Source organism: Opisthocomus hoazin, chromosome 20 (assembly GCF_030867145.1).
Source record: "Opisthocomus hoazin isolate bOpiHoa1 chromosome 20, bOpiHoa1.hap1, whole genome shotgun sequence".
Classification (NCBI taxonomy): Eukaryota; Metazoa; Chordata; class Aves; order Opisthocomiformes; family Opisthocomidae; genus Opisthocomus; species Opisthocomus hoazin.
In genome coordinates, this window is record NC_134433.1 from 12,742,722 (window position 1) to 12,757,806 (window position 15,085).

The 15,085-nt window shown below is 42.2% G+C and overlaps 1 protein-coding gene across 12 annotated transcripts in view; it reads left to right on the plus strand.

Annotated features, from left to right (window-relative positions):
• The window catches only part of SPECC1 (sperm antigen with calponin homology and coiled-coil domains 1), a 100,464-nt gene that overhangs the window by 24,215 nt on the left and 61,164 nt on the right, over positions 1-15,085 (plus strand). For 11 of the 12 annotated variants that reach the window (XR_012765891.1, XR_012765892.1, XR_012765894.1 and 8 more), the window contains one exon: positions 1,055-1,190. Coding sequence is in view for 8 of the 12 variants with exons in the window: in XM_075439861.1 (XP_075295976.1) it covers positions 1,055-1,190 (136 nt within the window). In the remaining 4 variants the exon portion in view is untranslated. Of the gene's footprint in view, positions 1-1,054; positions 1,191-11,437; positions 11,710-15,085 lie in introns of those variants that run through there. The other variant, XM_075439868.1, reaches the window with a different exon arrangement.

The window sequence follows — 15,085 nt, forward strand, 5'->3', positions numbered from 1 at the left end:
CTTTACCAGAAATCCCCCTCCCAAAAAAGACCACACAGCAATGATGGTCCCTTGTTTTCTCATGTCTAGTGAGGTTTACCGAGTAATTTTTTTTGCTGCGAATAATTTCTTTGGTGGTCACATGAACAAAATGCTTTCTTGTGAATGGACTTTTCAGTTTCTCTTCTACTGAGTCCTACAGTCCCTAGTAAAACAAATAGTATTAGGTCCCGCCATGAGATAATCAGCCATCTTTGCTTACTGCTTTTCAATAAACAAGGAGGATAAATAGCTGAAATCATACCATGTTTAAGATAAAGGGCTTCCAACAGGTAATTGTGTTAGATCTTGCTCTGTCTGCTCTTGCATTTTATTGTGGCAACCTGAGCTTCTCAGCTAAATGATTTTCAGATTTTGGCTTTGTCTGCAGCATGGTCTTTGTTCGTGTCAGGTAACCTAGTTTCTGAGGCCACAAAGTTTGGTGATGCCTGTTTGACAAACACGGGAAGGGACTGGCAGTTGCCTGCTATTGGAATAGCTCGGAAGCCTCTTCGGAGGATCTAAGGTCTGCTTTGGGGCAAAACTGCATGATCCTGAGCGGAGAGGCAAGAACCAGCAGTTCCTTTCAGGAAGTGCCAGTTATTTGCTGCTTTGACCTACTTGGTGTGTCAGGCTCTGCACCTAGCACATACCTGCACAGGCCCAAATGCCTGACTAAATGTAAACCTGTGAGGAAATACGATGACTGCTGTTCAGAGCAAGAATTGCCTGTAGTCCACTCCTGTAAGCTATCTGCTGCCTTTCAATTATTTGCTTATTTGAACGATCTTTCCCATTTTCGTTCTTCACTCTTGAAACAGTGTTATCTCTTAACGCACTTCACAAAAATCTAGAATGCAAAACAAATACAAATAACTAATAAAAAGCTGTTTTGTATGGTTGTCGAAGCAATATTCCCAATGGGTTACTTTATGGAAATGTTCCTTTTCTGCTAGGAACCTTGCATTTTGAACTACTTGATGGGAATATTTGAGGTCTTAACCTGCTGGTTGCTCACGAGATCTCTGTATTGCAGCTGAAGCGGGCAAGCAGTGACGACATGCTGACAAAACCAGGGGTGGCAGCAGCTTCCGGAGTCTCTAGACTGAAGAAGACCATCACAACAGGAGCCATTTCCGAGCTTGCGGAGAGTCGGCTGAAGCCCAGCACAGGTAGACACAAACATTCTGAAAGACAGGCTACTTCGTGTGAGCTGTGCTGTGAGCGGCGCTTGGTTTACCAGGGTCCTGCCGGAGTTTTTCCTTGTCACCCCCTGGTAACGCGGCTGTAGCTACCTGCTGTGACACTGAGCACAGACCTGCTGCGCCTGCTGGCTTGCGCCCACGGGTCAGTGCTGCGGAGCCCCGCCCCCGCGGGGGAGCCCCGCCCCCGCCGCTCCCCGAGCGGCCACGCGGTGGCGCCGGCGGCTCGCGCCCGGCGCGGCCTGGGCGGGGTGGCGTTCGGGGCGCGGGGGCTCGCCGCGCCGTCCGTCGGTGTGACCGCTTCTTGGCGTTGTCGCCGTGTGTCGACAGCGTTGTCTCTTCCCCCGCTGCTGAACGGGCTGTTCCCGGGACACAGCAGAGACGCGAGAGCCAAGAGCCAGCCCTAGCGTCTTCCTGCATAGCTTGTGCTCCTAAGCTGCGCTGCGGCACGCTCTCTCCCTCGGCCCCGTCAGCCTGTTCCTGGTGGTGTCAAATCCAAGCCAGTTTCTAAAGGCAGCGACACCATCTGCATACCAAGGGCTTCTGTGCAAACGCCCTGGTTTCCCCCAGGAGCTCAGCAAACGCTTGCTTTTGTCTGCTCCCTGGTGGCATTTCCAAGGGAATGTGAGATCTTATTAAATTTGACCATGACCTCCCTATTTGTCACAGCCTCTGTGGGGTTTGGCTGTGTAACAGAGCAATGTTACTAACCAGAAAGGGATTTCTGAATAAATAAATAAAAGTCTTTGTATGCTTCTGCCCACCCCCAGAAGAAGATGATGTGTCTTGTAACATCATAAATGCTTCGCAGTAACCCAAAGACGGATATTGTTCTGCAGTTAATCGGTGTGTAAATCCTCAAATTTACTAGTGCCTAGTTGTATCCAAAGGCATTTGAGATTCACCAGCCAATAAAGAGGCATGACGCTGGCAAAAGATGCTTGGAAGGAGTAATGAGGGGAGAAGAAAACCTGTGCGGATGATGCAGCATAGGATTCTGGGAATGCAGCCAGGGAAACAGCTCTGCAGGGAGTCTGGAATGGAATACATATGTCAGATACAAAAATACTAGCACTGGAATAGAGAGCCCCCTTCTGCATGCATGTATAATTACTGGGATTGAGGGAGAGATAAGATTTATGATGATGACTACTTTAAATACAAAGGGTAAAATGGTTTATGGAGGTCAAATTACATCTGGGTATTGTTTTGCCAATTTAAATTACATCATTAGATCTAACCTTGTATATTGCTTTGCATCAGCATTTGTTAGAAGTGTGAATGGGAATATTCATGCTGGGGAAAAAAGGTCCAAGTGTGGAGCTATCTATAGAATGTGTGTCGCTATCATGGCCACCGAAAGGTGCTAGATATTAGTGAGCAAGGTTACAAAGCTGGATGCTGCTTTTAGACTGTTACACTGTGGAAAAAATACCAATACACATCTTATAATTCAGTATATTGTTGCTAAGAGGAAAATTAAAAATTGGATGTGACAGAGGGCACAATATGTTCCTGGGAACATTAAGTAGAATAGGAAAGAACATTGTTTCAGCTGCTATTTTTTATTGAAATGACATCCCAAATAGTCCCTGATTGTGATTAAGACTATACTGCAACGCTAACTGACTGCGGAGCTAATCCAAGCAAGAACGCTCCTGTAGCTAAGAAATGCAGATGTTTGTGTATATAGCCAACTGTGTAAATCTTGAAATTTTGTTCTGAAACCACTTTCCTTGGCTTCTTTGCCTTCATCAGTTCTGCAATTTCCTTTCATGTCTTGACTGCAGACATCGTGTCTTCCCTCTAGCTTTGTTTGTGCTTTTTAGATTGGACTTTCTTTGTCTGTTATTCAAGTGAACAATTTGATTATTTTACTGAAATGATAGTGTATTAGTTCTGACTACACTCTGGTGGTACTCAGTTGGTATTATGGTATTGTGTAAGCAAAACTAAAAAAAACCCACAAGGTATGGAAACAAAAAAAGCTTAGGTTTGTTTCTTCTTTGGGTGTGACTGTTCAACATTTGTGTGTGACCTGGAGCAGTAGCATGTGTTCCAAATGCTGCAGATAATAAATAATTGACATTAAGATTGCTTGTTTAAACAGCCTTGTCTTTATGCTGCCCTCGGTGGAGTTTAAGTTATTCGTTCTAGCCTTTTGCTGACATAACTACCCCTGTCCGCCTTGTTGGAAGCTAACGCAGTAAATCATAAGAGACTTAAAGGGAGATGAGGCCAATCTCATGTCTCCGTTCTTGGCAAGTGGAGTTGAGCAAATGGAACTGGAGATGGATCCTGGCTGGAAGTTCTGTGCTGTGGTGTTTGGCTTTGTAACTGCTTGGCAGTTTTGAAATCCCAAGTAATGGGAATTGACACACAGGGAGAAGTAAATGTATTTGATTTGGCTTCCTTATCCACAGTGTTATGTTTTTCCATGTACTGTCCTGAAGTAGTAATTTGGTTTGATGTTAAAACCAAACTTATAGAGCTCTTGCATTGCTTTTAATATTTCAGTAGATGAAAAAGAACTGGAAAAATTGTAAAACAGAATGAAGAGGTCACTGATCTTGAAAAATGCTTATTTTAATGCATGCACTTGTAAAATCACCTAATCTATGAAGCCATATAGTAAATAAATTATTTTAAAATGTTTAGAGAATTTGTACCTTCATGAGAAATTAGGACTCTTCACCCTAAGGTTCAGGATTATAGGAAATCAGTGATTTTTCAGATTCTGGTCCTTCGTGGTTTGCAAGCCAAATAACATTGAATACTGCAGTTTCAGGGAGAATTTTAAAGTTTCTTTTGTGATCAAATACTTCTTAGGAAGAGCATTGCATGATAGTACCGGTATGCAACTGGAAAATTTGAGGTTTAGACAGGTGAAATTACTTGCTCAGTGAATCCTAGAAGTCATTACAAATCCTTGCTCTCAGTTCTGTCACTCGCTCCCTACAAACTCCCAATTCAAGCACTTTCTGAAAATTTCCCTCCAGGCTGTCTAGTTTAATCATGCTGATGTACTTCCTTGCTGTTATTTCAGCGCTAGCAGCTATTACCTGTTAGGTTTGACAGGAACCAAGAAAAGTCTTATGCTGGACATTAGAAAAGTGATACAGCCAGGATGTGTGATTAGTCTGGGCTGGGACCACGTAATCTGAAAGCATTGAGAATAATTCAGGTATCCCCACTTCTCACAAACATACTATTTTGTGGTTTTGTTTTTTTTATATTAAGCTCTACCAGCTCCATGTCTATCCAGTATAGGTATTGGTTATCCTCGAAATGTCAATAACAGATAGCTGTACTTGTTTTCTCAGGCTGCTTCATCAGCTTATTTATTCCTAAGTAAAGTCTAAATCTATAGACCTACTGAATTTGCCTTAGAAATAGTAGAAAGTGTCAGTAACAATGTTATAATTGCCTAACTTACTATTTATAGAGATCCTGGATATTTTACTGACAAGCAGTGGATCTCTCTAAAGCTCAAACCATGTTAGAAGACAGACCCTTCTCACAATGATAGGATATGTTGTATCTATGGAGGCCGGGAGAAGCCAAGGTGCCAGCAAGAATGTGAGGAATGGCCTACTGTGTCATCCTGTGCTCCATCAGAAATGGTCATTTATTATTATGCTTTAAATGGGAAAATCAGTAACTGGCATACAAAAGTAACAAGAAGAGTGTGTTGCTTTCTGTGAATGCCTGCTAAGTTGATGAACATCAATGCGTGGTGACAGTGCTAATACACCAATATAGAGGAGGCAAACTCAAAGTTATTGACAGTTTCAATTATCTCCTAGGCATCTAGTGCTGAGACTGTGAACTGTGGGTTACCTGGACAAAAGCTACTAATCCAGAATGGGACATTGCCAGCATTAGAAATGAAGCTGTACAAAGCGTGCTGTTTTAATAAGTGCAGTAAATTAAACAGTCAAATAAAAATACCCAGAAATCTGGCATAATCAGTGAAGGCTATAGAAGGATCTGAAGATTGTATTCTGTTGTGGAATAGTTTGATTTGAACCATGTTCAGTTCCAGTAAGGAGGGCCTCTGTTTTAGTGAGCTTTTCTGTGAAGTGTCACTCACCTTCCTGCCCAATAGTCAGAGTTAACATCCCATGACTAGATATGATACCTGTATACCTTCTATGCCTTCCTAGTTCTAGTAGAGCACATTCCATTTGTCCGTCACTGTTTGTTTGCCATGTAGTTCATGTAAAAAGAAAAATCTTGGTTTCACTCTAAAACATACTTGCTTGTAGCTTTTCTGTGTTGCTAGTGATGATATTCAGAAAAGAGAGGCTGTAACTGAATGAGGCTAACTGGCCACTACCAGTGTTCGTGTTAGAGCTGGGGAAGTAGGAGTGCCACTTGTGGAACCTGAAGAAGTTCAACTGTGGATGATTTTAGAGGGCAGACTGGTGTATGGTTTTATTGCACGTATTGCTTGTTAGATATGCTTCTTTCCCATCAAAACTGAAAATGTAGCAGACTACAGATTTCAGAGCTTCCTGTGCATTTATAGAATTGTCACTTCAAGATTTCTATTTGAGTAATATATGGAATCTGTCAAATTTACTGCTTCTCTTCTTGATGTTAACTTCTCTGCTTGGCAAGTGTGTGTCACTTTCTGATGTGGGGTAACCATTTAGGTTAATGTGAAGCTAATCCAGACCAGAAGCCTTCTCTACATGATCAGAAAATTAAAGAAAAGTATTTTTCTTAATAAAAGCTTTCTTTAAAAAAAAAAAAACACCCTTGAAAAAAATCTAATTGACAGTTTAATTCTTTGTAAAATGCTAATGTACCCCAATTAGAACAGGAAAAAGAAAAGTGATTTCTTTTGAAGGACAGCTCTCTGTTGACCTTGGGGTCCTTTTACTCTCCCATACATCAGTTTTTGACAGGCCTTGCTGTTTGTGATCTGTCACATCAAAAGACTACTGTAGGCTTGTAGAAAGGTTGCTGCACTTTGCATTCGGTCTCGTTACTGTCTCATTTTTCTTGTGAAAGATAGACAAGTGTGAGACACTAATGAGGTTGTTGCGTTCTGTTCCACAAGACTTCACTAGAAACCAGATGACTGATCTCATCTGGGGTTTCCCAGGAACAATGTGCTTTAAAACTTCATCTGGGAAGCTAGTTGTATTTTGCTACTCTTTCCAGGTACAAGAGAGATCGCTTGCATAATTATTCATTCATATAAAGAAGGCGAGTCCATCTTCATACCTGACATAAAAAGGAAAGAAAGACTCAAAAAAAAAAAAAAAAAGACTTGGTCAAGACATCATTCAAATAGGCAAGAAGTGCTGCAGGAATTTAACATGCATAACAATGTGGAAATGTATGTTTACATTTACATCTATGGCCTTACATGTAGCTAGATATGCGTATTGACATCTACACACACTTACACATATCTGCATGGTTGGTTGTAATGTATTGGTGCAAACGTGAATCTGAATCTTAACCTCTTTGACATTACTTAGCAAAATATTTTCTCTATCTGTGATTTCCCCAGGTATCAAGTAATCAGACTAAGTTTCAGCATCATTTTAGAAGATTTCACCCACTAACCTCTAAAGTGAAAGCTCAAGAACTGAGGTAGATCAAATTTGGCATTCTAGATTCAGTTTATGGCAGCTATCTGTCAAATTTCTCTTGTTTGTCATTACGCTGATTTTTTTTTTCTTGCAGCAGCCTGCATACTAAAATGCACATATTTGCTTCTGATGCCTTTGCTGAGAAAGTTCCTGTATGATATTTGTTGCCATGTTAAATTTTCACATTCTTCTAATCTTTGCTCTTTATTTCTGTTATCCGTAGACACTTGTACATCTTAGAATGGCTTGGAACAGGCACTGCTTCGCATGATGTTTCTTCAGGATTCTTCTTCCCTTTTGATAATTGTTACTCTGGGAGGATATTTTAATTGGAAAAGGCGCTTATTCCAGTAGTGCAGAAGGAGCTCAGTAGTTCTTTAATGAAAAAAGTAGCCGTGGTCTTATTAAACTCTGACATTTGTTGGTTTGAGATCTCAGACCCATGATTCTTTGAATTACAGAGATCTATCAGTGGATGCTTTCTTCTGGTTCTGAAAGTAGCACACAAAGGTTGACTGACATAATTAGTCTATTGTTCTGTTAGCTGTTGCTGTATGAACCTTCTTCCATAACGGGGAATGGAGTGAGAGCAATGCATTTTAGTGACTCTCTGTTGGGATTTCTGATTCCTGATCCTGTTAAGGATAGCAGTATCTTTTGAGCCATTCACAGGCTGTCTACAGTAATCTTGCATTACTAAACAAGTAAGAATTAACTTCTGCTGACAGCACAGTCTGTAGCATGTACCTTTTTCAGTTTTGTTGCTGCCCTAATCTACTGCACAATTTACATTTACTGCACTGAATCTGTATTAACACATTCTAAGATTTTGCATGCAACTTTTTAAAATCTGTGAGAGACCCTTTTCTCTGTTGTATATTCCCCTGAGAATGACTTTGTTGGCACATGTTTACCACCCTGGGACCTGAGCCAGTTAAGAGGATTCAGTGTGTGGTAGGGATACTGAAATGCTAAATCTTAAAGACTATAATGGCTTAACTCATTAAATTGTTGACAGTTAATTGGCTCAAGCCAACACATATAGGGAAGATCCATTACAGCTGTAAGCAAACTGATGATGACAAAAGCCTTGCTAGGGATACCTAAACAGAAAGGGGAGCGTGTTTGGATGGTGTGGAATAGTACAAATGTATGATTTCTCAGTTTGTTTTCATTTCTTTTCAGACTTTAGTGAAGTTTTTCAGCAAAGTCAACACAACCTTGTGTTGACTACCTGCCTTAGGTTAATTATCAGCTTTACTTCAGCTGGTTTGAAGACAAATGATCCTCAGCACAAATTCTCTAGGCCTAAATGCATCACAGCCAAAATACCTTGGCAGAGTGCCATTGTGTTTGCACTTAAGGAATGGGAGGGAGCTAAAGAAAGGAACGCAAAGCTGGCCTGGTCTTACAAGTATGCGTATCAGGAGAGGGCTTGGCATTCCTCATAATTTTTTTTTCCGCAGTGTTGTTCAGCAGCTTTTGGCTCATGTTAGATTTTGATACGGTAAGGTAAGAGGAAGGGATTGACAGCTACATCTCAGATGGGTTCCTGGAAGGCTGCAATTCTGTGCCATGAACTTAACTGTGACCTCACCAAGTATCCACACAACAAAAAAATGGTTTTAGCATGGTTAAAAATAAGTTTGCTCTTTCTTCTGGGTTTCAGTGTAGACCTGATATTCTTAATCCTTTGGAGTCCACTACTATGCAGGATATAGACATCCCTATAGATTTCTTTTCCCTCCTACACAGGTACTTAGTGCTCAAAATCTTTAGCATTAATGGAAGAAGTAGGGCATGATAGTGTGAACGCTGGTATTGATGGTCAGTGTCCACTCTTAGGGCCATTCAGTTTAGGTCAGTCTTTGCCAGAAGGTCCAGCCCCTGAAGGTCCTGCTCAGCATGTATGTTCTTTAGGCCTTAGCCTTCTGAAGAGACTGTCAGCTATCTGGGTATTGGCAATCTGAGATAATTCTGTGGCAATTTTGTGCTTTTTCTTTTGAGGATGGATTACAATTTGAACTGTCAGAAGTTATGCTAATTAATGTGCTGTGTTGTGAGTAGGGTCTGAGGAAAGGTTATGCCTTCAAATAAGTCCTGTCATTTGACTAGTGAGTTGAAAGAATTATGCATGTCACACCTTCAGTAATTCATTCCCATTCTCACTATATAGAAAATCGGTGTTTGTGGAGTTTTACTGGCAGTCCCACAAGTGGATAGTGCAAAGGGGTGAGTCAACCTTCATGCCTAGGAAGAAACCGGCCAATCTACTTTAGAGGTTAAACTGTTCATTTTTATACCTTTATTACTGAGGAGGAAGGGAAAATAATGTAAAATGGTCAGATAATAAATAGTTGCCAAAAGATTTAGCCATGCATATGTCATAATTTGTTACCTAGTCACCACGCTAGAAGTGATGCTTGCCATTATTCCTTTTTCTTTTTCATCAGTTTGAGCTGCAGGCTCCATAAACAGTAATCTTTTATCTGTGATTTCTGCTAAGGCTATAGCTGTAGTTTAAAATTCATACCTTACCTTTCCTTGTGGACTTGTGCTAAAAGTCTTCTGCCTGACATCATTCTCCCTGTCATGGTGTTAGAATGTTCTGACTTGCGTTTCATGCCACTATCAAGAATAACAGATTGGTTCTTCCAGTCATGACTCTTCTACGGTGCTCACATTTCAGGTGTGTTTGCTCTCAGTGATTACATTTCATAATTACTCCAGGCTTGCACCCCGTGCTGTACTGGGACCCTGCTAACTATTCCCATTTGTGTTACAGAAATAGAAAGCAGGTGTTGAAATAATAAATGCTCAGTGTCAGGATTTTTATCAACCTAAGAGATTATCTTGGCTAATGCAATCCCTCTGGTGATCCTGTTGAAGAAAAGCAGAAGTTACTCTTTAGTCTAAAATACGAGAAAATCTTGTTGTCTTGGAGCTGTGTTTCAGCAGCAGTTGGAGGACATTTGTATCTGTATGTTTGAGAAGGGCAAGCTGAGTACCCAACCTAATAAGATACAAGACTTAAAAGACTGTAAGATGACTTTTAGAAAAAGAATGCACCACCAATGGTCATTTTTTATAGAACTTACATGGCTTATTCATTAAACAAAGCATTTTATACTCGGTATGTCATAAGATAGAAGTAGACAGGAATTTTGTTTAATGTCATCCAAATGTAGACAGCTGTATCAAAACTTTTAGCTTCATCCATAAAGTCTCAGAGCAAGAACAATGAAAAATTAAGACTAACTCACTTAACCTGTTACACTGATATATTAGCAAAATTCTGCTTCTATCATATTGAATGATCACCATATTTTTATTTGAAACAATGGATTCACAGTTTGCTAGCTTAATTTCTGTATGTTTTCTTTTCCATCGGTTTTGAGCCTAGGGTACATATTTTATTGTTTCTTGGTTTAACACTTTTGTTGCAACTAAGACATTAAGATGGTTCTGGTAATTATTCATGTAATGGAAACTGATCACTGGAGTCATTCGGTATTTTTGTTGCCTATGTTCATCATGGCTCCATTGCTGAAAGATGGGCAGTTGGCCGGTCGCTGTGGGGAGGCCTGCCTCGTGCAGCTGCTCTGGCAGTACAAGTCAGGCAAAAATACTGATGACAGACATACAGTACATCATATTTGTGGTTGCAGCTTCTAGATGTGGGGGTGGCTATCAGTTTTGGTTGGGCTTTTTTTTCAGTGCCTGTGAGGGACTAGCATGAGGGGAATTTTGGAAATTGCTAGTAGTTTTTTAGAAATAATAAAATACCATGTACTTCATTAAAGAGAAATTAGGTTTTAATAATATTCAGTGTATCCTGTACATTGTTTTTTGTAATATGGGTGTGTACCTGCAATTACTGGCTGTTCCCAGCACCGGTTGAGGCTGAGAAGAGCTGGGGATGCTGGGGCTTACCCAGGAGCAGCCCCAGAGGAGATCGGAATGGATCTGATGGACAGGACTGTTCACAGAGGGCTTAGGCTCACAGCCATGGTCAGGTTTTCAGAGGGGTTCAGTCCGCATTTCTGCATCTCTCAGGTATTGGAGTTATCAGAAGATGCTGAGAATTTCTGAAATTTGGTCCCCTAATTCTTCTGACAGCTTAGTCGAGAGCTGTGCTTAACCAGACACGTGTGTCTCTGTTCACCAGTGTACTGGGACTTGTGGACAGGGTCCGTTTGCTCTATGGTAAGCGTGCTTCGGGTGCTGTGGATGGGGATAAAGGCGGTTTTGTCTTTGCCTTGGAGGCATTTGGCCGCCCTTGCCTTTACTGCGGGTCCTTCTGCCCTTCCTCACTCCCCGCCGCATTGCAGTGCGGTGTGTTGAAGTTTACCGGTGTGCGGCCTGAGACCGCCTCCGGCCCTCACCGCTCTGCAGCCGCTGAGGCCCCGCTCCCGCCTCCCGGCCGAGTCCCCCTGCTTCGGGGCTCCGGCGGGGCCTGCGGGCGCGGGCCCGCACTGCGCGCTGCCTGCCGCTGGGTGGCGCGGCCGGCCCTGCGCGCCAGGCACCCCGCCTCCCTCGGCGCGCTCTGCCTGGGCCGCTCCCTCCCGCCCGCCTCCTGTCCCAGCAGCGCGCTGCCCGCGCGGCCCGGCCCCGCAGCGCCGTGCGGTGAGGAGGGAGGCGGGAGAGCCGCGGCAGGCTCTGTTCCCGGAGCCAGGAACTAGGAAGGGGCTGGCTGCCTTTTTTTTTTTTTTTTCCTGTTGGAGTTGACTGAAGCGCAGACGTTCAGAGCGGAGGCAGGCAGGTCCGCCCCTGACAGCGGGCATGAGCGCGGCGCCGGGGCCCTAGGGCAGCCCGGGGAGAGCCGGCGGAGTGACCGACCATGGGCAACCAGCCCGGGCGGGCGGAGGAGCACGACCAAGGTCTGTAGGGCCCGGGCGGAGCGGCGGGGCTGCTGCCCGCGGCTGTCGGGGCTGTTACTGTAGGGGACGGGGCTTGGGGCTCGGTCTCGGGGGGGTTTGACCGCAGAGTCCCACTGCGCGGGAACGGGGGCTGTTGTTGTAGCTCATGCTGATGGCTTCGAGCCTGCGAGAGAAATTACTGCTGTCTGCCTTGTGCCTTGTAAACGCTGTTTGTTACTGCTCCGTACCCGAGATCACAGTACCGTCCTTAGGGAGGCTTTGCTGAAAGAAATCCTTTGCTGGTTGGAACAGAATGCCTACAAGGGAGGGACATTAATGCCTGACAGATATTGTTTTACATAGCCTGTATGATGCAGCTGAAAAGTTACAAAGCTTATCTAGCGATGCACACACAACTTGTCAGGATCTGCAGCTTGGCTGTGTTAGCCTTTACCATTGTTCTTGGCCTGAGGCCTGAAATTTTCCAGGCCTTAGAATTTAAAATGATGCCTTTGTGGAAGGTCTTCCCACCATTGTCCTTTCCGAAGTGTGGTGCTTTGCGTATAAATCAGTAGCAGATTTTATAGAAAGCCAAGAGCTGGTATCAGGTATATCAAATTGCCCTTGTGCCAGATGTCTGTGCTGTACCCTAGGAAGGCTGGTAATTTGTTCCTGATGCCCTGGTACTGTTTTGGTTGCCTTTTTATTTTGCTTGTTTCTCAAATGCTGAATGAGGGAAAAAGAGACCCACTGATTTCTGCTGTTTGATTTTTAGTTTCTGTTCGAGCTTAGAACCCTCTAACATACAGAAAACTGGAATCAGTTGTATTTCCTGGCACTCTGTTTCTTACTGTTGCCATGGGAATTTCATTCACAAAATTCCATTAAAGTTGTTATTGCTTGATCAGGGTTTCTTTATAACTTCAGATTAGATACGTAGCTATTGTTTTAAAAGCAAATACATATGTACCCGATCTCCAGTATTGTGACAAAAAGCGAGAGGCAGACAAGGCTGCATTGCTGCTCTAGGATCTCACAATAGATCTGCCAGTGAGTGCTGGAACAGCAGTTAGGTGTAGTGGAGAACTCTCTAGCAGTATGTTAATCAGCAGGCTAACGAAGAACACAAAAGCTGGGAGTATCCAGTCACCAGAAGAAATGCTGCCCTAAGGGAAAGTTAAACTTTAGGCTGGAAAATATGGCTGCCTAAGTCCCCAGGCCCTGGAATCTGTCCGCTAGCAGCTGAAGAAGTCTTGTTGTAACTAAGCTTGTTACTGTCATTTGAGGAGGGATAATACTGATGATAAACTAAGGGAGAGATGGATAAAGGCATGGGGAGGTACACTGCTAACTTCTGATCTTTTGAGAAAACTGACTGTGATTTTGCAAGGCCAGTGGTGGGATATGAACAGCTTATTACTATTAACGTAGATGATAAATGAGTGTGCAGACTCTGTGGGGTTTGAAAATCTCTTTCATCCATAGTTTTCTATCTTATTCTGTGTTTTTTTTTTTTTATTGAAGGGGAAAGGGTTATGCTTCTGTTGCACCTAACAGTTTTGAAACTATTCTGGTTTTAGGTGTTGGCTGTACTAAGTCTTGTTTTAATGTCCTCACTATTCATAAGGTATGAATAGGACTGAAAAACACAGAGCATTTTGTATTGAACTACATGGTCAAAACTCTGTTTAATTGTGAAAAAAGTTTCAGGAACATTGCTGCTGACAGTAAATCCTGACAACATATTCCTTATGCGTGAGAGCTCTGGCTTTGCAAGTCAGAGAATGATGTAAAGGCATCTAAAGCAGAGTTTGTGTTGATTTTTGATTTACTAGGATGTAAAAACTTGTTTTTCACATTAGAATGTGATACATAGAAGTGTCTGTGTTGGGCTTTGTTTCTGCTTGGATGAACTTAATTCAACTCTCATTCAGGAATACCTACATCTTGAATAACTCTGGCACTCTAAGCTTGGTCCTTTTGGAATAACCAGAATAAAACCCAGAAATGGGCCTCTTTATTGATCTAGTTTATGTTCCAGCTTTAACAAGAAGCAATCAAATTTTGACCTGGACACTGAAGTCTTGAAAAATCTGATCCTAAGATATAGGTTATAACTTAAAGTACTTATTTTCATATACTTATGAGAATGTGATATACTTTAACAGGTGTTCCTGTTAAGTGTAAATAGGAGTAACAAGCTGTGGGGATGCATAGCTTTTGGCTGCCAAGGCTACAGTTCTATGGCAAAGATATATTTTAGTTTCAAAACTAAATAAAATAATACAGGTCCCAGAAGCAACACTTTTATTCTGACAGTGCCTGTGTGAATGATCCTGACTACAGCTAACACTCAAATATTTGGGATACAAAGATACAGCTGTGACAACCCCATGTTCTGGGTGGGCTGGTCAGTGCTGTCAAGGAACAGGAAGGAAATCGTTGTCCCCAAGCTGAGCGGTTTGAAGCTCACACATTAATACAGGGGAATCTGAAAGAAATATAGGTTGCTGAGGGAAGGGGTTGTGGAGAAGTGACGGCAGAGAAAGGGAAGACATCCTACATTGCATCTTTTTTGCAAAGTAATCTGCTGTTGACTAATTGGGTATCTTTTGAACAGAAGATTTACAAAACTGACAGCTTGATATAATCTCTTTTTAAGTTAATCTACATGTTGCTAAGAGTGTAAAAATGTCTAAAAAGGAGTTTAGGAGATTGCTTGTAACAATATTAGATTCTATAGGTTTTTCCTGACTTACAATTTAGAACTTATTTTAAACCATTTTTACAATCATTTGTAAGAACTTCCATGGTGTGTGTGACCCAAGTTTGCATTGCTTGTTTGCCAAAACTCTCCTGCTTGCAAAGTGGGTAAGTGGCCACTTTTCCTGATGTACTTGAGTGCTCACAATATTCATATTTATAAAGCATGAGGAGGTATTAGAATAACACCACCTATGAAGTAGTACAGAAAGATGTAAAACAATAGGAATATTTCTGCAGTTTGTCAGTAATTTTCTGCTTCTGAGACTGGCTGCCTGAAGCTAAAGGAACCATTAGTATATAAAAACACAGGCCAGAGCACCTGTGAAATAGTGGGAACATTTTGTGGGAGTTGCGTGGAAGAATACGTTGTTGTCCAGTGCACCAGTGTTTATTGAGAGAAGAAGCCTTGCAAGCATTAGTTTGCCTTGGAAACAGTGAGGCAGCCTGTATTTATGAACAGGAGTGCTAAGATTCTTTGACACTGGTTGACACGGTGATGGTGGGGTTTTGTTTGTCCTCTAAACATCTGCAGGTGATGTGATGATTAATATCTTTGGGAAGAGGTGGAAAAAATGACTCAATACATACAAAAACTTTCTTGAAAGAAGCAGTTGAATGGGAAATGTTAACT